The 27,404-nt window shown below is 39.5% G+C and overlaps 1 protein-coding gene across 1 annotated transcript; it reads right to left on the bottom strand.

The window, feature by feature from the left end:
* Nucleotides 1-21,743: 21,743 nt before the first annotated feature.
* Nucleotides 21,744-25,298, bottom strand: LOC148364643 (inhibin beta B chain). Its single transcript, XM_088338815.1, has 2 exons — nucleotides 24,678-25,298; nucleotides 21,744-23,240 (listed from the first exon to the last, which is right to left on the bottom strand). Exons 1-2 carry the CDS (start codon nucleotides 25,021-25,023, stop codon nucleotides 22,474-22,476), a joined length of 1,113 nt encoding a protein of 370 aa, XP_088194941.1. The 5' UTR covers nucleotides 25,024-25,298; the 3' UTR covers nucleotides 21,744-22,473.
* Between the last annotated feature and the right edge of the window lie 2,106 nt (nucleotides 25,299-27,404).

The raw sequence follows: 27,404 nt of genomic DNA, 5'->3' as shown, positions 1-27,404 counted from the left end.
CAATAATATTCAAGTACTTTATGTCAACACTGTTGAACTGTAAATTTACTGTAAAAATGTAAATATTTTAACAAAAAAATGCATACCAAGTAAAGGAAAAGTGCATCAAGCTTGGAGTGTCAAAGACAAATCTTCCATAAACAAAATATTCAAGTTACTTATGTAAACATTGTAGAACACCCATCTTTTGCACCGAACTGATCCAAAGTTTTTTGACGAGGTCTGCTGTCTGGGATTTCCCATCATGCATCATTCCGAAAAAAAAAATTATTGTGTAAGATTATTTCGTATTTTGTAAGGGAAAATACAACAGTTTGTACGGGCATGGAGCCGTGGAGGTTGAGGCAAATCGTTAACGCGACATTTTTCCCAGCCCTAATATACTGGACTGTCTCAGAAAATTAGAATATTGTGATAAAGTTCTTTATTTTCTGTAATGCAATTAAAAAAACAAAAATGTCATACATTCTGGATTCATTACACATCAACTGAACTATTTCAAGCCTTTTATTATTTGAATATTGCTGAATTTGGCTTACAGCTTAAGAAAACTCAAAAATCCGATCTCAAAATATTAGAATATCATGAAAAAGTATACAAGTAGGCTATTCAACTAATCACCTGAATCATCTAATTAACTCGAAACACCTTGCGAGGGTTTCCTGAGCCTTAAAAACACTCAGCTTGGTTCAGTAAACTAAATCACAAGTATTGGGAAGACTGCTGATCTGACTGCTGTCCAGAGGACCATCATTGATACCCTCCTTCAGGAGGGTAAGACACAAAAAGAAATTTCTCAAAGAGCAGGCTGTTGACAGAGTGCAGTTTCAAAGCATATCCACAAAAAGTCTGTTGGAAGGGAAAAATGTGGCCGGAAACGCTGCACAACCAAGAGAGATGACCGCAGCCTTAACAAAATTGTGAAGAAGAGCCGCTTCCAGAATTTGGGGGAGCTTCAAAGACAGTGGGCTGAAGCTGGAGTCCAGGTATCAAAAGCCACAGTTCACAGACGTGTCCGGGAAATGGGCTACAATAGCCGTATTCCCATGGTCAAGCCACTTCTGAACTCAAGACAACGGAAGAAGCGTCTGACTTGGCTATGGAGAAGAAGCACTGGACAGTTGCAGAGTGGTCCAAAGTCCTCTTTTCAGACGAAAGCGAGTTTTGAATTTCATTTGGGAGTCAAGGCGCCAGAGTCTGGAGAATGGCTGGAGAGGAGCAAAATCCAAGTTGCTTGAAATCCAGTGTGAAGTTCCCACAGTCAGCAATGGTTTGGGGAGCCATGTCAGCTGCTGGTGTTGGTCCACTGTGTTTCATCAAGTCCAGAGTAAATGCAACTGTGTACCAAGAGATTTTAGAGCACTACATGCTTCCATCTGCTGAAAAGCTCTATGGAGATGAGTATTTCATTTTCCAGCATGATCTGGCACCTGCCCACAGTGCCAAAACCACCAGTAACTGGTGCACTGACCATGGCATCACTGTCCTTGATTGGCCTGCTAATTCCCCTGACCTGAACCCCATCGAGAATTTGTGGGGTATAGTTAAGAAGAAGATGAAAGACACCAGACCTACAAATGCAAATGAGCTGAAGGCCGCTATCGAAGCATCCTGGGCATCAATAACACCTCAGCAATGCCACGGGCTGATTGCCTCCATGCCACGCCGGATTGATGCAGTAATCTGTGCAAAAGGATTCCCAACCAAGTACTGAGTGCATCAATGGACATTTTCAAATGTTTGATTTAGTTTTGCTGTTATAAAATTATTTTTTTACTTGGTCTGAGGAAGTATTCTAATATTTTGAGATAGGATTTTTGAGTTTTTTTCAGCTGTAAGCCAAAATCAGCAATATTCAAATAATAAAAGGCTTGAAATAGTTCAGTTGATGTGTAATGAATCCAGAATGTATGACATTTTTGTTTTTTTAATTGCATTACAGAAAATAAAGAACTTTATCACAATATTCTAATTTTCTGAGACAGTCCAGTATTTATACATATCGTCTTGGGATCAAAGGGTCGCAGGTTCGATTGCCGGCTCCTCCGTGTTATATGTCACAGTGTCTTTGGGCAAGACACTGAATCCCTAATGCCCCCCAATAAGCAGGTAGTTGCCTTCCATGGCTGACACTGTTATCTGTGTGTGTGTGTGAAAGGGTAAGTGTGAAGGAAATTGTAAAGCATTTGGGAGGTCTTCAGTGCCTTGAAAATATTATTTACATTTAATAAGAAATATTTTTTTTTCTTATTTGACTATATTCAATTTTTTTATAGCATAAAAAGAAAAATAACATTCTAATTAACAATTTGTGCATTTTTTTATTATTATTTTACTGTATTTTAAAACTCTTTTCGAGAAAAATGACAAAAAAAATAATGATGTTTATCATGTGAAGGATGATTTTTTTTCTTCGTGTTTAGTTGAATACTAAAAAATAGAAACAAATAATAATTAAAAATAACCAACTTTTTCTTGCTAATGGAATAAGAATTTGAATAGTTTGCAGACTGGTGCACTGTCAGAACCCGAACAGACGGAGGACCCAGACGCGTAACGTTTTCACACAAGCTTTATTTTACGGGAATGGGGCAGTCATGCGCAAACGCCAGTGATTCGGTGATCGCTGGGCGGAAGAAGTGAGACGGAGAAGTCAGGCGCGGGATAATGGGATGACAGAGGCAGATGAGATTGATACCTGATACTGGATAAACGAGCAAGATACCGGACAGGACCGGACCAATACAGGATAGGACGGGACCGATATCAGATAGGACGGGACCGACCGGATCGATACAGGAGCAAGATACCAGACAGGACTGACGGAATCAACACCGGATACTGGATACACGAGCAAGATACCGGACAGGACGGGACAGAAGGGATTGATACCAAATACTGGAGCAAGATACCGGACAAGGCAGGACAGACGGAATCTATACCGAAAGCACGAGGAAGATACTGGACAGGACGGGACAGACACCGGATACTGGAGACTGGAGCAAGATACCGGACAAGGCACGACAGACGGAATTGATACCGGACAGGACGCGACAGATGGGATTGGTACTGGAGACTGGAAAATGATACTGGACAGGACGAGACAGACGGGGTCGATACTGGATACTGGAGACTGGAGCAAGATACCGGACAGAACGAGACAGGCAAGATCGATACCGGATACTGGATACACGAGCAGGATATCGGACAACAAGTCTTGCAAGTGCAGAGGTTCGTTGCCAGACTGACAAGAAGTGAATGAGAGCACTAAGTCTAAATAGGAGGGAAGCCAATCAGGCAACGAGCAGCAGGGGCCAGGTGAGGGCAATGGGAAATGAGTGACATTGTACCTTATAATTAAGCGACAAAACGTAAAATATTTACCAGATAAAGAAAATAAAAGTTGTGTCGAAGGAGCCCCCACAGGCGGCAGTAGCTCAGGAGGTAGAGCGCTCGTCTTGGGATCAAGGGATTCCAGTTCGAATCACGGCTCATCCATGTTACATGTCGAAGTGTCCTTTGGTAAGACACTGAACCCCTAATACCCCCAATAAGCAGGTTAGCGCCTTACATGGCTGCAAGGCTGCTATTGGGAACAACATTGTAAAGTGCTTTGAGTGTCCAGCCCAAAATACCCCCAGATGTTCAAGCTTATTTTGGGGATTTATTTACTCTAAATCCATCCATCCATTATCTGTACCGCTTAATCTCAGTCGGGTCGCGGGGTTGCTGGAGGCCATCCCAGCCATCTTCGGGCAGTGGGCAGGGGACACCCTGAACTGGTTGCCAGCCGCAGGGCACACAGGGACAGACAATTTGCTTGCTCATTCACAGCGAGGGACAATTTGGACCGGCCAATTAACCTGACATGCATGTTTTTGGAATGCGGGAGGAAACCGGAGTGCCCGGAGGAAACCCACGCAAGCACGAGGAGAGCATGCAAACTCCGCACAGGAAGGTTGGATTTGAACCCATGACCTAAAAACTGTGCCGCACACGCACTAACCACCGCCCCGCCGTGCTGCCCATTACTCTAAATCTGTTAATGGTAAAACAAGGCTTTGTTTGGGGAGAACGACACCGGGTATTGTAATCATGCTTGAATTCATTTCAAAGTGTCCCTACAAGTTATTAGTAATAACATAAAAAAGCTTTAATAAAGCGGGCTTTGAGATCCATGAGTGAGCTGATCAAAAAGTGATCTCGTTCTCAAGGATTGCAAGAAAGCATCTGTTGCTAAGCTGCGCGACACCTGGACACCTTTCCCGCAAGAGGGAGAGAATCTTTTAGGGGGATTTGTTTTTCCGTTGCAGATGGCCACTTGCACATGTTTTCTTCATCCCTATTGATCCCAGTCCTGCAGTGACAGTGGCTTATATATAAGGCTGCACTCTCGCTCTTTCTCGTTTCCAATGATGTCAATCGTGGGGCCACAGAGACTTGCGACTGCAGGTAAGAATTTTACATCCACGTAGGTAGAAATGGTTGCAAATTCTTCTGCGGTGTATGCACGCTGCATTTTTTTGTGCCTTAAATGCAGAGGCACAACGACACATATTTTGCATAAAAATACAGGAATTATATTTTAAAACTTGCAGAAATCAGCGGGAGCTGAACCTGCAAAATTAAATTGGCATTTTTTTTCAAGTTACGGGATTTATAATTCAAAGCTTTGAATACAAATACATAAATCAAAGTTTATTGATATTAGCTAAGTTTATGACTGAATTTTATGCAATGCTTTGATGTAATTAATAGTTTCTGGGACTTTTCATCTGACTAATTAACCATGCTATAGAATTTAATCATGTTTCAAAACTACTCCAAAACATCCTTGTAAAAATGGAAAGAGGTATTTGTTTTTAGACACAGTACTGTATGTGGTATAAGTCAGTTTTAACCAGGGTTGGGTAGGGTTACTTTAACTTTATTACTTTCAATTAGTTTTGGATGACTCCAATACCAAATATGCTAATAAAAGACAAAAGAAACTCAATATGAATAAAGTTATGACTCACAACACGTGGTAAGCTTTCTCTCCTGGCTTTGATCTCTTTGATCTCCGGCAAAACTAATATAAAATGCGACAGAAACTAAATGAAAATAAATCCAAACAGCTTGCCAACATCATTTTTGCCGTTCCATGTATTCCGTTACTCCCCAAGCCTGCACAAAATATAGTAATTTTATTCATATTGAGTTTCTTTTGTCTTTTATTAGCATATTTGGTATTGGAGTAATCCAAAAGTAATTGAAAGTAATCCAGTTAAAGTAACCCTACCCAACCCTGGTTTAAACGTAGTAATTTTAAAAACATAGCCATTTATCTTTGGAATTTTCCATTTCTAATGCAACTTGTGTTTAATAATCGCAAAGGATATTCCCCTCCTCTAGTTTTTAGAAAAAATTAGATTCGTTATCTATATTGTTTAAGATAAAACAATGCGTGTTCAAAAACATAGTGATCATTTCAGCGGTTATTTCTGAAAACCACATTCTTTGGGCGAGCTGACAACTTTATCAAAAAGACATCGTCTTTGTTTGTCTGCCACCTGCTGGCCCTTATTTGTTAGCGCACCCTCATAGTATGGAAGAATATTTGCAGCAGCACTGTAAATGACAAAAACCATGCATACAAATGCAAAATGAAACTCGTTTGGAATCCCCCCTCTCCAAAAATTATTTTAAAAGTAGTCAAAACAAGAACAATAAACATCCGTTTCAACGTTTTAGAGACAAATTCAACCAAACAATGTGCGTATTGCCTTAACTCATCGTGAGGTAAACTTGTATTTTTATCTTTTTAATATTCGTAATATCATTTTATGTATACTAAAGGATTGGGTAGGGTTACTTTACTGGATTACTTTCAATTACTTTTGGATTACTCCAATACTAAATATGCTAATAAAAGACAAAAGAAACTTAATATGAATAAAATGACTAAATTTTGTGCAGGCTCGGGGAGTAACGGAATACATGGAACTGCAAAAATGATGTTGGCAAGCGGTTTGGACTTATTTTCATTTTGTTTCTGTCGCATTTTATGTTAGTTTTGCCGGAGATCAAAGAGATCAAAGCCAGGAGAGAACGCTTAGCACGTGTTGTGAGTCATCATTTTATTCATATTTAGTTTCTTTTGTCTTTTATTAGCATATTTGGTATTGGAGTCATCCAAAAGTAATTGAAAGTAATCCAGTAAAAGTAACCCTACCCAACCCTGTGTATACATGTACAGTATATAGTTTCTTAGTTTTATTACACTGGCAACTGTGTGGACAGCAAAGTAAGAATTTAATTATGCAGGAACTCCTGGTTCTTTACTTTGCATATGACAATAAACACTTCGAATTTAAAGCCCCAGTGTGTAATATCTGACCACCAGATGGCACTGTGTTGTTTGGTGCGAGCGAGGGGCCAGTGCCAAAGAGCACAGCGTGGCGGTTGGATGCCAGACAAAAATAGCAGAGACCTAAGTGGGGATTCCACTGTGTAAAATAATTATAAATTTCTCGACCCATTATCTTTTTTAATATATAAAATTAACATCGGTATGATAGTTCACATCTTTTTGCCTGGTATTCAAATCAGTTTTTTTTCTGTTATTGTCTTTTTTTTTAATTGTAATAAATTTTTTGCACCAGTAGGAGGCAGGGCCAGCGAGAGCCCTCATGGGGCCCTAAGCAAAATTACTTGATTACTTGATCATTTATAAACCTACTATAACTCTGTCTGTGATTACTGCAGTTTTATTTTTGTACAATTTCTGCAGTAGTTTTCCAGGAAGTTTTTCCAAAGTATAGAATTTTTAGTATTTCTGTAGTATTTTGGTTGTATTACGATAGTTGATTATTTATTGTATGTCTTATCTTTTTAATATTACAGTACTTTAATTATTTTTGTGTTTTTGTAGAAATATTCTATCATTATTCGTATTTTTTGTAGTATTTCGGTTGTATTTTGTAGTATTTTTATTGTAGAATTTTTGAGGCACATACGTAGGATTTTTGTAGTTTTATCTTTTTGGTATTTTTGTCATATTTCCAGAGTATACTTTTTGTAGTATCTCTCTAGTTGGATTTTTGCAGTTTTTCTGTTGTAATACTTCTGTAGTAATATTTTTCTGGTAGTGTTTTGTATTATAGTATTATGAAGTGGTACTTTTGTAGTAATTCTGTAGACGTATTGTTGATGTATTTCCAAAGCAGTATTTGATTAATTTAGCAATCCTGGGGTAATATTTCTGTAGCAGTTTTTCTTATAGTATTTTTGTAGTACTGTATTTTTATAGGGAAGCACGGCAGCCAGTGGTAAGCGCGTGTGCGGCACAGTTCTGAGGTCATGAAATCGACCCTTCCTGTGTGGAGTTTGCATGTTCTCCCCGTGCTTGAGTGGTTTCCTCCGGGTGCTCCGTTTTCCTCCCACATTTCAAAAACATGCATGTCAGGTTAATTGGCCGGTTCAAATTGTCCTTAGGTGTGAATGGGCGAGTGAGTTGTCTGTCTCTGTGTGCCCTGCAACTGGCTTGCAACCAGTTCAGGGCATCCCTTGCCTACTGCCCGGAGATAGTTGGGATGGGCTCCAGCACCCACGCGACCCTACTGAGGATAAGCGGTGCAGATGATGGATGGATGTATTTTTATACTATTTTTTCTCCGAATGAAAGCAAAATATTATATGAGGTCCCTATTTTTAAGCACTATATTCGATATTCAGTTTGTAGTGTTTTGTTGTTGTTGTAGGAAACCGCTCTTTGAGGCCCCCTAGTGGTTGCGGGGCCCTAAGGAGCTGCTTTGTTCGCTTATGCATTGTTCATTCGGCCCTGCTCGGAGGCACTAAATATTACACACTGTCTCTTTAACATGAATAAACGATTTTTGGGGTCGGGTTCTCACTGACTAATCAAAGGTTACTCATTCCGGGTAATGACTGTTATCATAAGCCACTCTAAAAACAAACATGTGTTTATGAGATTGTAATTTAAATTTGCCAATTACAGACTGTGTCTCCTTAGGTCATCATGGTGGATTCACTTCACAAAATCGGTGCTCCCAAGTGACCTAAACCTCTGCAACTACAAGATCTGGATCCAAGATGCACTCCATTTTCTGTCTTAACTACCTTCTTGGAATGCTGCAACAATACAAGCCGATTGACAGGACAACAAGGAACGTCCTTAACAGGAGATTTGAGTGGATGGACTGAGATCATCGGTTAACAGAAGGTACCAAGCCCACGAGAACGGATCGAAACAACATGTAAAAATGGCACCATAACATGTAGCAAAACAGATCTTAAAGCAAAAGTCCACCCTAAAGGATTACCTAAAAATATTATGTTGTATGGGTCATTCCCAGTCTAAGATAAGAAAGAGTTAAAGGGAATCTATGTAATATGGAACCATTAAAGGTCGCTGTAGTGTGGTGCAACTGAAAACAGGTGCTACAAAGCACAAAGAAGAATACAAATTACCGTATTTTCCGCACTATGAGGCGCACCTAAAAGCCTTTATTTTTTTCAAAAGCTGACCATGTGCCTTATAATACAGTGCGCCCTATATATGGATCAATATTAAGTTGCAAAGTCTTGCAACTAAGGCAAGCAGCCGCCGACTAGATTTTCCCCCGAAGGCGAAGTAGTCCGTGGTGTATGCTGGGATTTATATGCCGGCGTTTCATTTCCTAACCAATGTGTCAATCATCATTTGAATCAGTCACTATTGGCTAAAGTTATTCGGAGGTAAAGGGGGCGCATCCTTTTTATCATTTACAGGCTCGCATAGGCTAAAGGGGCGAAACAAAGCCTGCAATTGGCCAAAAAAGATGAATGTGAATCAAACGTTGGGTTGCACTACGGCATAGAGAAAACATTTTTTACTATTCTGTATTTGTAAATATTTTACTCTCCTGGATTTACTACACTCACGGTTGTAAGAAGACCATGGTTACGTATCATTATTGAACGGGATGGCTGCAATTGTTTTAAAACGATCTTGATGTTTCTGTGATGAGTCTATTTTTAAACTAAATTCAATTCAAAGTGTTTATTGTCATATGCACAATAAAGAACCCCGTTTCCCTGCACAATAAAATTCTTACCATCACACAGTGGCCAGCAAAGAATAAAATGGAAACTAAGAAATGTTTGACATTTCTTGAATCCCAAGACTTTAACCTTCCGAATGAAATGTGGAACGATGCATTTGAGTGATTGGTGACATCGTACAGACACTGTTTCCGTATATGTCTGAGACACGTATTTGCTTCTTTGCAAGCTTTCGGAGTGTTAAGGGGGTAATAAGTTTGACTGAACTATCTGACTGTTTTCTCGACGTTCCCATTGTAGCGCCTTATAATCCGGTGCGCCTTAGGTATGGAAAATATAGGACCAAAAACTAATTTTTGGGGGTGCGCCCTACAACCCGGTGCGCCTCATAGTGCGGAAAATACGGTATAGAGAATCATTATGACCAAAACGCACCATTGTACTTCTCATTTACTTACGCAGCCTTATCTGATTATTCTAGCACGAAAGTATACTGTTTTGGGTCTTTGGGTACCTGCAGCAGCAAGACAATTATGACATCTCCCAAAGATCAGGGGTACCAAACTAATTTTCACTGAGGACCACATCAGCGTAATAGCTGTCCCTAAAAGGCCTGATGTAACTTATATCCATTCATCCATCGATCCATTCATTATCTGCACCGCTTATCCTCAGTAGGGTCGCAGGGTTGCTGGAGCCCATCCCAGCTATCCTCGGTAGTGTGCCATTTAGTCGCAGGGCACACAGAGACAGACAACTCACTCGCTCATTCACACCTAGGGACAATTTGGACCGGCCAATCCACCTAAAATGCATGTCGTTGGAATGTGGGAGGAAACCGGAGTGCCCGGAGGAACATTCGAATAGTATTTGAACATAAAAATATCCCAATAAGATGAATACGATTTTAATGAAATTATTTTAAAGCCCTGGTCTCTAATAGCAATGTCGGGAAATTCTCTTTGCTTAGATTTTGTCTCTAGCAAAAATGTTTCTCAAATTTACTGTATATCGAGTAGCATGTTTGTAGAGCTATTACTGTATTTGATTTATAACATGTTATATACATGTGAGCAATTGTTCAATGCAATTGTATTGTTTGTGACATGGATGATTGATTAATTCAGAGTTACTTTACATTCAGGAGTAGTTTCCTTTATTTTACATACCAATTAAATTTATAAGTTACGCAGGACGGTGGAGTGGTGGTCAGCGCGTAGTCCCACGGCGCAGAGGTTCAGGGCTCAAGTCCAGTTACCACAGCCTACCCATGTGGAGTTTGCATGTTCTCCTCGTGTCTGTGTGGGTTTCCTTCCACAGGTCCAAATTGTCCCTAGGTGTGAATGAGCGGGCGAGTTGTCTGTCCCCGTGTGCCCTGCGATTGGCTGGCAACCAGTTCAGGGTGTCCCCTGCCCACTGCCCGATGATTGCTGGGATTGGCTCCAGCACCCCGCGACCCTACTGAGGATAAGCGGTGCAGCTAATGAGATGAGAGATGAGATGAGACTATTCGAATGTGCTTGTGATCAGGAAGCTGTGTTAATAGGTCAAACTCATTGGTTTTCAATTATTTTGTATCAAGAAGATTTATACAAAATAGTAAACACTGCACCTTGTATCATCCACCCAAAAATTGCACTTTTTTTGCTAGAGAATAGTTTTTATTTCTTTAAAGTGGGAGTAAATCCATTGTTTTTCCGTACAATATGTTGTGTGAACCGGGCAGCACGGCGGCACAGTGGTTAGCGCTTGTGCCGCACAGTTCATTCCATGGGAACCTCCTGCGTGGGTTCAAATCCAGCTCCAGACTTCCTGTGCGGAGTTTGTATGTTCTCCCCTTGCTTGCGTGGGTTTCCTCCGGGCACTCCGGTTTCCTCCCACATTCCAAAAACATACATTTCAGGTGGATTGTTCAGTCCAAATTGTCCCTAGGTGTGAATGAGCAAGCGAGTTGTCTGTCCCTGTGTGCCCTGCGATTGGCTGGCAACCAGTTCAGGGTGTCCCCTGCCCACTGCCCGGAGCTTGCTGGGATGGGCTCCAGCCCCCCCGTGACCCTAATGAGGATAAGCGGTACGGCTAATGAGATGAGATGAGATGAGATGAGATGTTGTGTGAACCACCAGGAGGTGACCATCTTGAGCATTGGCGTAGAGTAATGACTGTGGTTGCTAAGGCCCAGCCAACAACCAATCACGGTTCATCGATTTTGTGAAGTAGAGATACGATTATGTTTACTCTGTTTGTGTACTGTAACTCAATGCTAAATCTATTCCACCCTTGTCATCCTGGTAGGGTGATTACCACTTGTGAGGCCCCTTCTCAAGGTTTCTTTTTTCCTCACGCTGAGGTTTTGAGTTTTTCCTTGCCCGCATGTTGGTTTAAGATCAGGCGATGGTGTAATTGTAATCCTGTGCAGTCCTTTGAGACATTTTTGTGATTAAGGGCTATACAAATAAATGTGACTTGACTTGACGATTGGTCATTAGTTGAAGCCTGAGCGAAATGAATTATTTCACCGGTACTGTATGGTGTACAACCGGGGTGTCAAACTCACGGCCTGTGGCCATTTGCAGTCTGGAGGGTGATACAGTAGTTGGAGGCCCCTGCCTTGATAAAAAAAAAGTTAAAGGGACAGTGAGTATTATTTTATCACTAAATGTTCTAGTCTGTCGTGCAACCAATAACTAATGCCAAAGACCACAAGTAAGAAGGAATGAAAATGATTGAGGCTTAAAGTGATCATTTTTCTTCTATTTGGTTTATCCAGCCAATTGCCAGGTTTTTGGTTCTCTTGGTACCTGTAGCAGCAAGATGGCGGACATGTATGTCATATTCTCTAGGTGAGGTTTAAGATTTGTAAAATTAATACAAATTTCTTGACATTTTTAATGTTTAATAACAAAATAGTTCCTGTATTTCTGCTAATTATTCAAATCAATATTCTTTTTAAATGAATTTCTATGTGTTCACCACTAAGGGGCACTAAATAATAGACACTGTATCTTTAAGTGCAGCCCTGACTGATTATGGATTAATTTATTACTGGTTGATAGATTCATTTCCATATGAATTTCTTAATATATTTATATTTTTAGATCCCATTTTGTGTGTGGAATTTTAAAAAATGGAAACAGTGTGATGTTTTATCCCACCTTTTTGTGGAAAATCCCATTTTTCCCAAGCTCACCCATGAATTACCTCTTGCATCCCCCTGGTGAATTGAGTTTGAGATCCCTGCAGAACATTAAACGGAAAAGGAAGCTGTGTAATCCAGGCATTGTCACTAGAGAGCAGCATTTTTCAATGTTGGCGGTAGGCCATTATGACATTTCAAACTTCCTTCACTGTGTTCCACATAATTTGATTGTTTTTCATAATATATACATATACATATATATATATATATATATATATATATATATATATATATATATATATATGAGACTGGGAGGTTCGGGTTCGCGCCCCGGCCGAGTCATTCCTAAGACTTAAAAAGTGGTCGGCGGCGCCCTCTGTTGGCTGCGGCTGCATCGGCTCGCTACAACGGGTCAGGTGCAATCGACATTTCGTTCTGTGTACATTGTTACACAGAATGACAATACAAGGAAATTATTATTATTATTATATATATACATATATATATCTCATCTCATCTCATTAGCCGTACCGCTTATCCTCATTAGGGTCGCGGGGGGGCTGGAGCCCATCCCAGCCATCTCCGGGCAGTGGGCAGGGGACACCCTGAACTGGTTGCCAGCCAATCGCAGGGCACACTGGGACAGACAACTCATTCGCTCATTCACACCTAGGGACAATTTGGACCGGCCAATTCACCTGAAATGCATATATAAAATGCATTCTCTCTCTCTCTCTCTCTCTCTCTCTCTCTCTCTCTCTATATATATATATATATATATATATATATATATATATATATATATATATATATATATAGGGCTATTATATGTATATATATGGAGAGAGAGAGAGAGAGACACAATGCATTATCTATAAGATTAAAATATGTGTCATTTTGGTTGTCAAATGATATTACGTTTAATAATCTATCATTTTACATTTAAAAAAACGAATTTTTCTAATCAATAACATTATATACACACATATATATATATATATATATATATATATATATATATATATATATATATATATATATATATATATATATATATATATATATATATATATATATATGTATATATATATATATGTATATATATATATATGTATATATATATATATATATATATATATATATATATATATATATATATATATATATATATATAAAACGAAACCCATTTAAATTTCCTTCCTTTACTCCACTAGCTGAGAATTAGGTCATGTACGACGTATTCGGATTGATGTAACGGTTGCGGGATGCACAACAGTGTCACTGAGTAATGAAAGCATTGGTGTTAAAAAGTGAGGCCGGCCGGGCCCGGTGTGCTATAACCTGATTAGGTGCCTGGTGTTTAGTCCTCCTTGACAGAATTAGGTCCCCTCGAGAACAGGAACTTGTGCTGTAAGACTTGAGCATCGTACATCAAGGACCGTGACATTAATTCCATCGGCTTTTGCACTCTTTGGATGCCTGACTGTTTACATTCTAAATCTTTAGAGATTGTTGATGAATTCATGACTTAAGCTTATAATTTACCCTATTTAGTGATCCACACACATACAGTCGTGTGAAAAGGTTTGGGCACCCCTGATCATTTTCAAGGTTTTCCTTAATAAATCATTAGCTGTTCGGATAAACAATTTCAGTTAAATATATCATACAGCAGACTTATATTGTCTGCATGAGGAGTGCTTAAGCACATTTGGACAAGAAAGCTTCATTTTTGGACTAAGGTTCTGTGGATTGATGAAACTAAGATTGAGTTTTTTGGACATAACCATGGGTTGTATGTATGGCAGAAGAACATTGCATTCAAGGAGAGACACTTGCAACCCTCAGTAAAATTTGGAGATTCTCTAATCATGCTGTGGTGCTGTCTGGCCACCACAGGTAATTGAAAGCACATTATTCCAAAATGAAGTTGGCTTTTCCAAATGTACGTTAGCATCACTAAAGCAGACTGATGAAACTAAACTGTTACCTTGACATTACAAGGCGCATTGTGAATGGCAAAGGAAGAACACAGCATTCAAAAACAAACATTTACCACCAAAAGGAAAATTTGATGGGGGATCCATCTGTCAGGGACCCGCTCAGGTTGGTGCAATGGCACAGTGCTGATCCCAGATCAGTGCAGATACAAAGTCTTAATTTGGAAAAGGTTTGGTACACGGGAAGTCAGGTACCGAGGCAACAATTGTGGTCCAAGATGCAGGCAAGGAGGTGGTGATCCAGGAAACTCAATCAGCAAAAGCGACAGTCCAAGAATTCATCAGGCGGTACTCGTGATCCAGAAGGACATCCGAGGGTTCAGTGAGCTGGAAAAACATTATGCCTGAGACAAGAATGCTTGGGAAGTGACAAAAAGACAGTGAACGAGCACAGAGACAAGGGGACACAGTGTTCAAATTGTTATGAGGGAGAGCCGTGATTGGAGGGAAATTAGGACAAGTGACTGCAACTGTGAGGAAAAATATTAGAACCAGGAATTGAGTGACCAAATAAGATATGGTCAAGAGACATAGAGGGAAGAAAGAAAGAGAACTTACAGAAACACAGGAAGCAGAGTGCAGGAACGTGATACCATCATGCTGTTGGGCATTTTGGCAAGTCCCAGTGCTGCAATCTTGTTTAAGTTGAAAGCCGCATGGATTAGAATCAGTATTAGCAGATACTTATGAACAATGTTTTTCAGAATTCAGAAAAAGTTGAAGTTGCACCAAGCCTGCACAATTCAACAAGACAACAACCCTAAACATTGCTCAAATTCTGCTGAGGCATTGATGCAGAGAAACAAGTAGGAAGTTCTGGATTGGCCATCTCAGTCCCTGGACCTGAATATAGCTGAAAAAATATGAGTGATTTAAAGCAGTATATCCATTCTCAGACATCCCCAAATCTGACTAAACTTTTTTGTAAAGAAGAATGGTCCAAAATACCTCCAAGTTGTATCCAGACCCACATTGAAAGCTACTGTATATGAAGCACTTAGAGGCTGTTATTTTGGCAAAATGAGGATCTACTGACTATTGATGTCATATTATTTGGGGGAGCCCAAATGTATTCACCTGAATACTTTTATTGAGGTAATTATTGCACACTTTGTGTGATTTCTACAATCTTCAGTTTCAATTCTCAAATTTGTCTGTGTTTGTTTGCTGTATATTTAAGTGAACTTGCCCATACGAACAACCAATGATATACAAAAGAAGATCTTGAAAATTATCATGGGTGCCCGAACTTTTTCACACGACACTAACAAAAAACTATAAACCATATTCTGTAGAATTTTTTGCATGACTGTTGTTAGATTTTCTACTAGGTTACATAATTTCTAAGCATCCCTTTAGTCCATCACATTTTCTGAATGTGGAAGGAAAAAGTAAGGACACTCCTCATCAAAATGATCATTATAGATAACAAAAGATAATCAAAAAGGCGCACACTTTTTGAACTATAGTTTTTCTCTCTTCCAAAACTCCTTTTATCTTTATTTTTTTAGTTTATTAAAGAACAGAGCTTTCTTCACTGAAATAATTTTGATGATTACAGCAAAGCAAGAAGGTATCATTTTAAATGTATTTGGCCTGGCAGTAAATGTGACCAAGTAACCCGTGACACAAATTTATAAACTATGGCAGTGTTTCCTACATTTTATGTTCGTAATTCTTGCACCAAATATTTCATTATTGATACAAGCTAAACTGGTTTAAATGGATCATCTTTTTGGGAATATGTAAACTTTCTCTGGCCTTAGTGGAAAAAGCCCTTCCCCTAGAAATTACAGTGTATGTTCCATGACTGTTGTTATGTTTGGAGGAGCTGTGATGTAACGTTGGCAGTATATTGGGTAACTGGGTCTGCCCTAATGGGATCACCCGGTGGATTAAAAGTTATTTAAAAGATATTTGAAGCGCTGTTTCACTGAATATCCGGTCGGTTGTTTTCAGGACATTACTGTATGCTGCAAAGCTCATTTGTCTTTATCATTTTCTGCTATTGCTTACGATTGGTGGTTTCGATGACATTGTTGTAAGATTTGATGGGAATTTTTTGTTGTTGTTTTTTTCCACTGCATTGTCCTGTTGCACAACTTGCAGACCCTGGCTTATTTCTTCTTACTTTTGTTGGAGCATGAAACTTTCTGTAATCCAATTACAATTTTCACGCATGAAAGAAAAGCGCATGGGAAAAGTGTTATCCTGCCATGACGCTGCAAAGGGACGAAGCCAAAGTCACACCTTATTAAGCCTGCCCAAATGAGATTTGTTAGGATTGCATGGAGTGAAGGATTAGAGTTTTAGTGGCGAACAGTGGGTCAGTATGTTAGTATATCAGTAAGTCAGTAGGCTTTTAGTTTGTTTCAGAGTGGATCAGTCATCTACTTTCCATCTGTGACGCCGACCAAGATGAAAAGGAGTACTCACCTTTTTAAGTCAATTTGTAGAGTCCTTAAACACAGAGAGTCTCAAAGGGCTTCACAGGTCTACAGTTATGGTAGTAACACCACCACCCTAATCTAAACAAGAGCCTAAGAACTGTCCTGTCACTTAATGGGAAAGTGAGTCATGGTTCATAAGACATTTGTAAGGTTCTCTTACATAATTCAAATTAGAATTCCTGTCATTGATAATATCATAATAAACATTGTCTACAACAAGATTAGACATGGCACTCCGGGATAAACACACAAAGACTTAAATAATAAAAATGAAATAATGGAATGTCAGGATGAATGCGCAAAATATTCTCAAGGGTGTGCTTGGAGACTGGACTATGTTGTAATGATGAAAAATGGTGCATTGTAACAATAATCCTATGATAGTAGTACAACATTTTAGCAGCAACAGAAAGTCCCAAATATCTCGATAGATAAAATCGGATTACCCGTTTTTCAATGCAACTGATAAGAAATACATTTTTCCCAGTCTTGTGCTGTTGTTTTGGGCGGTGATGAATCTGGTGAAGAAACTGTCTCTGAGCATGTTGGTCCTTATTTAAAGGAACCTCTAACACCTACCAGAAGGCAACAGATCAAAAACGTCTGTAGAGAACAGTCTTTTAGAATGTTGTTGGCTCTGTTGCGGTATTGAGTGTTGATTACTCTGTGTATGGTATTTCTAACGGCAATTATTGAAAAGTGTTCAAAAAAAATTTGGAGAACCCTTTGAAAACACATCAAATTCAAACTCGGGTGGACACGTGGTTTTGAATATCGTAACTGAAAACAACAAGCTTCTTTATTAGTAACAAAACGGCGCAATACAATTTGAAAGAAGGAAAAATAACCTCTTATCGGGGGAAGAAATCAAGGACACCCCCTCAAAATGAAGATGGAATTGAAAATTTGATTCAACAAACTGGTACATTAGGCGAAAATGTCATTGGAACAGCCTTAAATGTTTCTCGGTAGTTTGTGTGGTTGCTTGTACGCATGCCTAAACACTTCCGAGCATGAACCTCATGAGACTACGAATGGTGTCGTTGGGGATCTCATTCCAGAACTGGACTAGTGCATCACTAAACCACCTAGCTTTACCTGATGGACCTTAACATATTGTTCCAGAGGTATTTTTGGGGGTTTAGCTCAGGTGAACTCTGAAACAAGTCATTTATATACAGTATATCAACATATTCATCCTCCTGGAACATTGTTGTGTACCAGCAGGAACCCAGATCCATCTGCACCAGGTTCTGACAACATATCCAAAGATTTCATCCCAATAACTTGTAGCAGCCACAATGGCATTAACCTGTATAATTCCATGCGTCATTCTTCGTTACAGATCTTCAACGACCATCCACAACTACCACTTACTGAGAATTTTCAAGTTGCTACATTGAAATTTTGGCAAAATGGACCAATCTGGTGCATTATTTTTTACCCTTTGGAATTAGTTTACCCAAGGTACAGTAGATATGTTAAGTTTAAGTGTTTCTATGACTACTCTGGGCTGTGCACTCACATACCGGTATATACAATACCACGTTCTTTGGACCAGTACCCAAATCTTTAGTTGTCTAGACTGAGGGTATGGAAATCAAATGGACAGAGGGCAACATAAAAAAGACAGCTACAATCTGTGGGCCGCACTCATCGAATGTTGACATTATTTGAATGAACCTGATTGATCCTACTCAAAACCTAACCAATATATCACAATATGATCAGACAAGTAAAGTAATATTTTCTTATGGCTCTGCTCAACAAGCACACACAAAAGAATTGTTGATATAAGTATTCTATAACATTAACACTGAATGAAAACAGCCAGTAGTTCTCGGGAACTATCACTAGTATATATTTTTTCATTTTAACAAAAGTGGGCTACATTTACTACAAAGGGAAAAAAGTAAATAGCAATTTTCAATCATTTACTCAACTCAAAAATATATCTATAATTTAATTGGATTGAAAAAAAAAATTAAGTGCAAAAATCTGTTGGCCAAAAACAACACTTTTGTCAAGGAGAAGTAGCATACATTAAAAAGAATACAGAGCGATTACTGGTGTATGATACCATTATGAATCAAGATCATCTCGGGGGCTGTAGAAAACATTCTCATGGGGTGATGTGGCTCGCGGGCCTTTACTTTGACATACGTGGTCTAGACAAAAGCCAATGCAATCCTTATCATTTGATTCGAGTCCATTTTGATGGTGTAACACAACTTTAGTTGGCTGACCCCCAATAGGTGCAGACATTTTGCAAGCGTTAGTTTTTCTCTTTGGAACCTAACCAATCTCACGGACTATCCCACTTCTCGCTCTCAGTTACTTTGGACAGGCTTAGGCTTCTAGTACCAAAAAGGACAAACGTTCTACATCTAAAAAGTACGAAAGTGGCCGTTTGTGTTTTTGAAACAAGAGTTTAAATAATTCAATTATGGTATTAAGTTTGTCTCAATTTGGGCAAAGGGTGCATATTACTCTCTGATACCAATTTCCTCTTTACATGTTCTACCTTGAAACTCAGGTTGTATCATTTGTTTCAAGTACAGTTCTAGGGTGGATCTTGAGCTGGGGGTACAGAACCTCCAGCAAGTCCAACATATGTCCCGGCTGTCGTAAATTATCCTGAGCAGGCTTAAAAGAATAGATTGTTTCTTCGGACAACGAAAAAGTAAATCAAGTCATGATTATTTGTACAATCCTTAATCAAGAGGTCTTAAAGAACTGTTTAGACGATACACCGACATCATCAGCATGACATATAAAAAAGAAAATAAACGCATGCCAAATGAATGTGAAAGCTATTGACACACCAAACACAGACAGTCAATAAAGCCACTTCTACTGTTTGGATGAACAAATACACCCTTTGCCTAACATGGCAGCTAAAGTCGGTAGGCAAACTACCATAATCTCCCACTGGAACAGATAGAGAGGTTCTTAATTACATTAAACTTACGGATTTTAAAAAAAAAGACAATTATTTCCTTCCAGTGCACTGCTGCTAGTTTCCTGAATGCTCGCTGGGATTTTATGTGTCTTTATTGTTGTTTATATGAAATCAGACTAACATAGGGGATAATAATCAATATTTGTCTCACAATAAATAAGATCTTTGACCAAATTTTCAATAATAAAAGTTAAAAGGAAATTTCTGTACACCTTAAGTTTGTACGGTCGTTCATCCATTCATCCATTCACTCATTCATTCTCCAACTGCTTATGAGTATTCTTATATTTCGTGATTATATTCAATCACAAGGTCGTTTGAGTGTTTTTTTAACTTTGCAACTACCCCATGTATTAAAGAAAACTGGGGCAAGATTTCAAACAAATACAATTCTCAATGAAATAAAGTACTTTTGTGAGAAGTGAGCCAATGAAAATTAATAAGTCCTCTCTAAAGACCGATTAAAATTCTAAATAAGAAACAAGTCAAGTTCAGGTTTGAATAAACAGAGAAAGAACATTTTTCTATTACTATTTAGATTTATTTTCTATTCAAGGATATAAGGACTTGGGCAACATGCCATTTGGCTGCCTCAGTTTTCAATATATGTCCAATAAGAAACAGTTCCCACTCTAGGAGGTGAGGGGGGCGCAGTACTAGCTTGTGATCTTGTTTTTTTTCATACAATAACGTAAAAAAAAAGTGTATCTACGCAGGAAGTGTAATTATTGACTCACCTGCCATACCGATAAATGCACAGTGCCTTTTGATACAAATACTGTGGGAAGAACAAAATAATTTTGTTCCTTCGGAGAGGCATAGCAAAAAGTATCAGGAAAACACATATATCATTTAATTCAAGAAGCCATACAAATGACAAACATCATTCATCAATTTGCTCATTTCTTTATTCAAAAAATATGTAAATTAAAACAGCTATTCTCCAAAAAAAAATCTCTCAATGAATTATAACATTGCGTATAAAAATATTACTTATCATCGCCATGCCACTCAAAACAAAAAGCAACCCCCAAATAGTACCTGAGAAAATACATAGAGAAAGCAGTTCATTTTTTTTAATCTCGGGAAGTAAACCATTGTCTAATTGTGTGAGGCCTTTCACCATTTTTGAGTGTATATTTCTCCAGGAGTTAAGGTGCTTGTTATGTTAAGATGTCAAAAAGATACAAATAATAATTACGACTGTTGTGCAATTGCGATGATGTCAAGTCCCCCTCAGTGGAATGATTAACAGGCTCAATTTGCTGGAAAAGTTCTAAATATATATCACACCAGTAAACTTTGGACTTTGGCAATTATAAGTGCCAACGTACAACAGCACATGCACATTTGACCCAGCCTCCGCAGACCTTTCCCAACGGTTGCCAAATGATGACCTTGAGTTCACATGCTGACCGAGTCGTGTACCACAAATGTTCGCTTGTGACAACAATACAGTGAAAATGCTGAGTAAACGTTTTTTTTAGGGGTCCGGGATAGAAAGGCTGAATTTTCCTACACAACGTACCAAAATTCGCTCATTAGTGGTCCCTGGGAAGCCACGTAACATAACGTAGCTTTCTTCAAAACGATTAATACATAATTAAAATTAGGCAAAAAGTCTTTCTTAAAGGGATGTGCAAACATTTATCAGAAACCCATGTGCCACATCCAACACAAAGTTGCTGGGAAAAGACCATATTATGTTTAATAAATATTTGTTGAACATGACACCACTGGTCTAAACTGTGTATTTAGATTAAGAGTGCATTTTTAGACATTTAATCAGAAAAAAACAATTCAGGCATTTTTATCAATCTCAGAAGATCGCAGTTGCTCGGATGACAACAAATCACATTGACCTTCAGAAATCATCGGTTGGTTGTTACCTGGTATTGCTAAAAATCGGTACTGAAATTCCTCAAACCCAGAATTTGCCAACATTAATCAGAATACATTGTCTAAACTGGTTGGGGTGGATTATTTATTTTATTCTAAAAACATTTGATTACCTGTGCTAGTATGACAAAGTATTGTCTATGTAGTCTATTTCGTTATTAGTTCCTATGTTTACATGGTTCCCTCAGTTTTAGTGAAGTTTTCAAAGTCATTCTAAGCACGTATTAGAATTGATAAATGCCATGGTTTGGGTTCTATATTTAAAACAAATAGAGAAGAGCTGAAGTAGCTTTCATTTATCATCTCAAATGTCTTATCTTAAGGGAGCTCTATAGAATTTGGGACTTTTTAACTCCCTGCCACCATCTCTTGGCTTAAATTCATAATTGCAGCGTTTTTTCATCTTTATTGGGGTTTTGAGTTGGCGTTTGGACTTTACTTGAAATAGGCCTCTTCTTACTTTCACCATTTTCACCCTACACTTACAAATAAAGGAGAAAAAAAACCTGTGGGGACAAGCATAACGCCACATTCCAGCACTCTCCCCGACCCCTGACCCTCTTACCTAATGAGTTTCGTGACCAGAACAGCTTTGGTAATAGTAAGATAAAAGTGGATTGGCACAGTGGGAAAAATACAAGGGCTTTTTGAACTCAATTGGTCCTTGTTAACAGATACTTAATCGAGAAAACATTCTACTTTCAAATTTTTAAGACACCTTCAACGACGCAGCCTAACTTAAACAAAAGAGACTTGTTGAAAATGTAACATATGAACCACAAGCAGCGAACACTGTATCTAGAGTAAATATTTCTTAAGGCAGGTGTGTCATTTGTGACCAGCTATCTGTTATTCAGACACATCACAAAGAAGGGATTTTTGCAACTGAAAGTTTTTTTTTTCAGAAACCAACGGTCAGAGTTTGACTATTTGTTCATTACAAACGCAACCATAGAAATTTCAAATCTACACAAGGAACTTTCATGTGCACCCGCAGGATTCCACGATCATATCAGGCACGTCGCTTTTGATTATGCTGTGTTGCGAGTTGAAGTAGACCATGGAGAGAGGCTGGCGCTCAGTAGGCACGCAGCAAGAAGACGCAGCCGTTTTGATGCCGTTGACCTTCATTTGGCTCAGGACGGTTGTGTGGAAGGAAGAGGCGATGCCGGGAGAGCCGGCCAGGTGCTCGGAGCACTGCCCCACGCAATAGTTCATGTGGTAGCCCTCGGGTGCGATGATCCAGTCGTGCCACTGGATGTCTTTGAACCTGATGTAAAAGTCTTTCTTGCAGCACATTGTGATGTCGTCACCGCAGCGCAAAGAGCGTTTACGGAGCAGATGCTGGAGAGGATCGTTGCGAAGCCGGACCTGGGCTGCCAGAAAAGGCCGATATGAGTCACTGAGTGAGTTTTCCAGTGAGCAGAGGTTCCGTCCATCCTCGATGCAGCTGACCTCCAGGCTGAGTCCCTTCTGGCCACCGTCTAGGAAGGCCTGCAGGGTGTGGCTAATGGGGAAGGTGTGCCAGTTGCTATCCTGCACTTCCAGCATCTTTTCGATCACCAACGTCTGATTGGACCCTGTGCCGTTTGCACTGAGGAAGACTTGAGCCGGCACAGGGAGGGGAGATTTGGAAGAATGCACATAGATCCAAAGAGAAGCTTGTAGCACCTGGATGCTGCGGCTGTGTTCTTCAGAGAACTGGAAGGTGAGGCTGAGATTTGCCTCGTCCCCGCGCCCGCCTTCATCTTGGGGTCAAACAAAGAACACGCACAAAGTAAGGAAATGTTGATAAGTCACATTGCCCATTGTAGATGAAGCTACTTACAGCTCTTATGGCAATTGGGCTAAGGATAGTTTAGAAATGGGAGTGTCATTGTCTTTTATTAATAAACACTTTAGTTACCTATAATTTTTTTCAATTTGAGGGGTAGCAAATTCTTGCCCCGGGGTCCAATTGAGGCCCCCACCTTAATAAAAGGTTGAAGAAACAGTGCGCATTATTTGACCGTAAGTGTTGTAGTATTCTGTCGTGAAAAACAAAAATGAGTGCTACAAACCACAAGTAAGAATGAACATAACAGAGACTGAAAGTGACCAAAAAGTACAATTTTTCTTTTATGTTTTTGTCCAGCCTGTCACCAGGTTTTTGTTTTTTGGGTACCCATAGCAGCAAAATGTCAAACAATTATCTCAAATCCCTCTTGGCGAGGCTCATGTTATATAAAATAGATACAATTTTGTCAACTTACGAGTACTTAAAACCAAGGCACATCTACATGATAGGTCATGTATTTTTGCTATTTTTTTAATTCAATATGCCTTTTTTAAAATAAATGATGTTGTTTTTACCACTGTGCTGCACTGAATAATACACACCGTTCCTTTAAGCGCAGCCCTACCTGATATGGGTTAATTTATTACTGATTTATTTAATTTCTTATACATTTGTTCTTAGATCTTATTTTGTGCGGGGAAATTTAAAAAAGATATTTGAAAACAGTGGAATGCTTTCATCTGGACTTTCTTTTGTGGAAAAAACGATCAGGCCCAACCTCACCCAGACCCTAGCTCTGGCAGCACCAAGGTAAATTGAGTTTGAGGCCCTGGTTCTAGATCGTGTGATTGCTTTTTTTGTCATTTATACTTTGTCTTCTTGTCCTTTTTGTCCTTCATTCTACCAGTAATGCCCTTCAGCAGTAAGTCTGTCCTTCCATTTATTATGTATCAATCCCACCACCCATCCATCAGCCATTCATCTATCCATTCATCCATTCGCCATTATCCCATTCATCTATCAGTCATTCATTCAACTCTCAGTCCATCCATTCTTCCACATAATTTGCCTTCGGTCCACTTATGTCTGTCCATAAATTATTAAATTCATTAATAAAAAACAAATACTCTAACCTCTCTATTGCATTTTATGGGTAAAAGTAATTTGGTCAAAATAAATAAATTTATGATGATAAGGTACGTACACTATTATGCTTCAAATATGTCATTATTATTATTACACCAAAATCTTGAGCTTGGGTGATTCTATTTATCCTGAACTTTCACCCTAATTGCTCACGACCTGGCCACACAAAAAAAATCATCTTATTTGCGCAGCGTGCATGCTCCAAGCGTCACATAAACGGTATTTATGAAACGGTGTACTAAATTAATTTGGTCACACTTACTTATATCGGCAAAACTGACTATTTCATAGCCCTGATCTTTGGCTTGAACTCTGTTGTCCAGTTCGATGGTGCCGTCTTGCTTTATGCGACCGGAGTGCAATTTACGCAGCGCCGTGAGCAGCGCCGCCCGAGGTACGGTCTGAGACATCTTGGGTCTCTCTTTCAGGTGAAGTTTGTCCAAAATCTGCTGCTTGGCGAGCTCCACCATCCGCCTCTCCTCTGCATCTCTGCCCAAGGACCCGAGGCTGCAGGATGCGCAACCAGGAGGGCTCCCGCTGACGCACAGGACCTCCCAGAGCAACAGTGTGAAAAGAAAAATCGCGCGCAATGAGAAGGACTCCGCCATCAAATCAACCAGTGCGTTAAAACCCAATTACAAAACGAACAAGTTTCAAATGTGATCTCCTGACGTGCAGCTGGAGAGTTGAGTGATGCTCCTGGTGTCCTGATGGTCAGGATATTTGCTGTGGGGTAATCCACCAAAAGTGGTGACACGCCGGAAGGACGCACCAATGAGCGCACCGGGGCACCATGTGAGGAACTTTTAGCTGGCAGCGCATCTGCAGATGCAGCACGCACTCCAGAGTATTCGTCGCAAGCAGTTATGCATGCAGGTAAGGCATGACATATTTGGTGGTGACAGAGTACATATGTACTGTTTGGGGAAAGTACAAAGAGCAAGAACTGCGCGTATCACACGCAGGGTGAACGCTACACTTGCACTTAAATGATCAGAAAACGTGCCATCAACTCGGCCAAAGTTGAATTGAGGGGTGCTCTTTCACCCACTTTCCAGTTTGCACTAAGAGTGCAATGTCAAGTACAGGCTACGTCATCTTTCTGTAGAATCAATTATATTAAATACTATTGCATACCTGTCAATGTTTTTGTTTTCCCTGTGTTTATAAATTTTTTTGATCATTTCAAATTGTGTACACTGTGTAATCATTTTGGTACGGGAAGGTATTTTCGATTAAAAAAAAAAGTTTTTGTTAAACCGATCTTGATTCCTTTTTTTTTTTAACATTTTGGCTCTAAGACTCAGCATCCTGTGGCTCTGGAGCAGGGGTGTCAAACTCATTTTAACTCGGGGGCCACACGATAGAACAAACATTCTGTCGGGGGCCGGACTAGTCGATTAAAGAGAAAGAAAAAGAGAGATAAAGAAATAAGAGAAAGGGGGAGGGAAAAGGAGAGAGGGCGGGCAAAGAAAGAAAAAGAGAGAGAGGGAGAGAACGTGAGAAACAAACGATAAAAAGTCGTGAGAGAGGGGGGAAAAGAAAGGGAGAGAAAGAAAGAAATCCAAAGAGAAATAGAAAGACAGAAGGAGAGAAAAGAGAAAAGAAAGCGCGAATGGTATGAAGAGAGAAAGAGAAAAGACAGAAAAGGAAAAAAGGAAGTTAGAGCTAAAGAGATTAAAAGACAGAGAGAGAGAAAGAGACAAGTGCAACAAAGGAATAGAAAAAGAGAGACACAGAGAGTGAAAGAGACAGAGAGTGGGAGAAAAGGGTTGGAAAAGAAAGAGAGAGAAAGAGAGAGAGAGAGAGAGATAAATACAAGTACAGTGTCTTTGTGGGAGGCACCTGGCTTTGGCAACATCAAGTTGACATATTTCAACCTGCAGCTTGTTTTTCTCTTGCGCTTCTCTGAGTGTTGTCTCGCGGGCCGGATTCAATCCCTTAGCGGGCCTGATCTGGCCCGCGGGCCGCCTGTTTGACACCTGTGCTCTAGAGCCACTTCTGGCTTCTTAGCGCTGCACCAGCAGCTCCCTACATATTTTTCAGAAATGTTTTAAAATGGAACAAGATAGAGGAGGGTAGTAACTATGTATTGTTATCTTATGGTTGTCTTTAGTACAGTGTTTCTCAACTGGTGGACAGGACCCAAAAATGGGACGCGAACCCGTTCCCAACGGGTCGCGGGCCTTTCCCACGGAAAAATAATTTTAGAAAAAGAAAATTGGAGGGTCAATTAAACTCCTTATCAGTAGATGGTGATAATCCCCTACTTAATCTCTTCTTCCTGTTCAGTCAATCGGCATGTTTGAGAGGGACCACATCTCATTTGATTGTGATTTTGTTGGTTTTATTTCACATATCTACCCATAATAATGGGTCCCAAAAAGTTAGGAATAAGCGGGAGGAAATGTAGAAAACAGTGACAAAAATTGAGTCGAAGATGGAAACGATTGCGAAATATGTAAACCATGTACATGTTTCGGCCATAGAAGCGCTTCTCTAAGGTACAGTATTGGGTAATAAAATGTTTTAGCTTTTTACTAGTATTTAATAATTAAAAAAGTATTAATGTTCAGCTAAAAACTTATTATATATATTTTGAATATATTTTAATAAACGGTTATTTAAAGCAGTTTTAGGATGTTGCTTTTAGGTTATGTTGGCTTATATGCAAGCAGACTTTTAAAATTTTGAGTTGTTGACCCCTGGTATAGCAGACAACAACGTCATTGTAGATTGCTGAAAATGTCGCTGTATTAATCCAGTCTCTATGGCCATCCATCCATACATCCATCCATCCATTATCTGCACCGCTTATCCTCAGTAGGGTCACGGGGGTGCTGGAGCTCATCCCAGCTATCTTCGGGCAGTGGGCAGGGGACACCCTGAACTGGTTGCAAGCCAGTTTCAGGGCACACAGAGACAAACCACTCACTTGCTCATTCACACCTTGGGACGATTTGGACCAGCCAATTGACATGACATGCAT

The sequence above is a fragment of the Urocampus carinirostris genome, chromosome 6 (assembly GCF_059441175.1).
Source record: "Urocampus carinirostris isolate Australia breed hairy pipefish chromosome 6, RoL_Ucar_1.0, whole genome shotgun sequence".
Lineage (NCBI taxonomy): Eukaryota > Metazoa > Chordata > Actinopteri > Syngnathiformes > Syngnathidae > Urocampus > Urocampus carinirostris.
The sequence above is the reverse complement of the archived record's forward strand: the minus strand, read 5'-3'. Positions and strand labels throughout refer to the sequence as shown.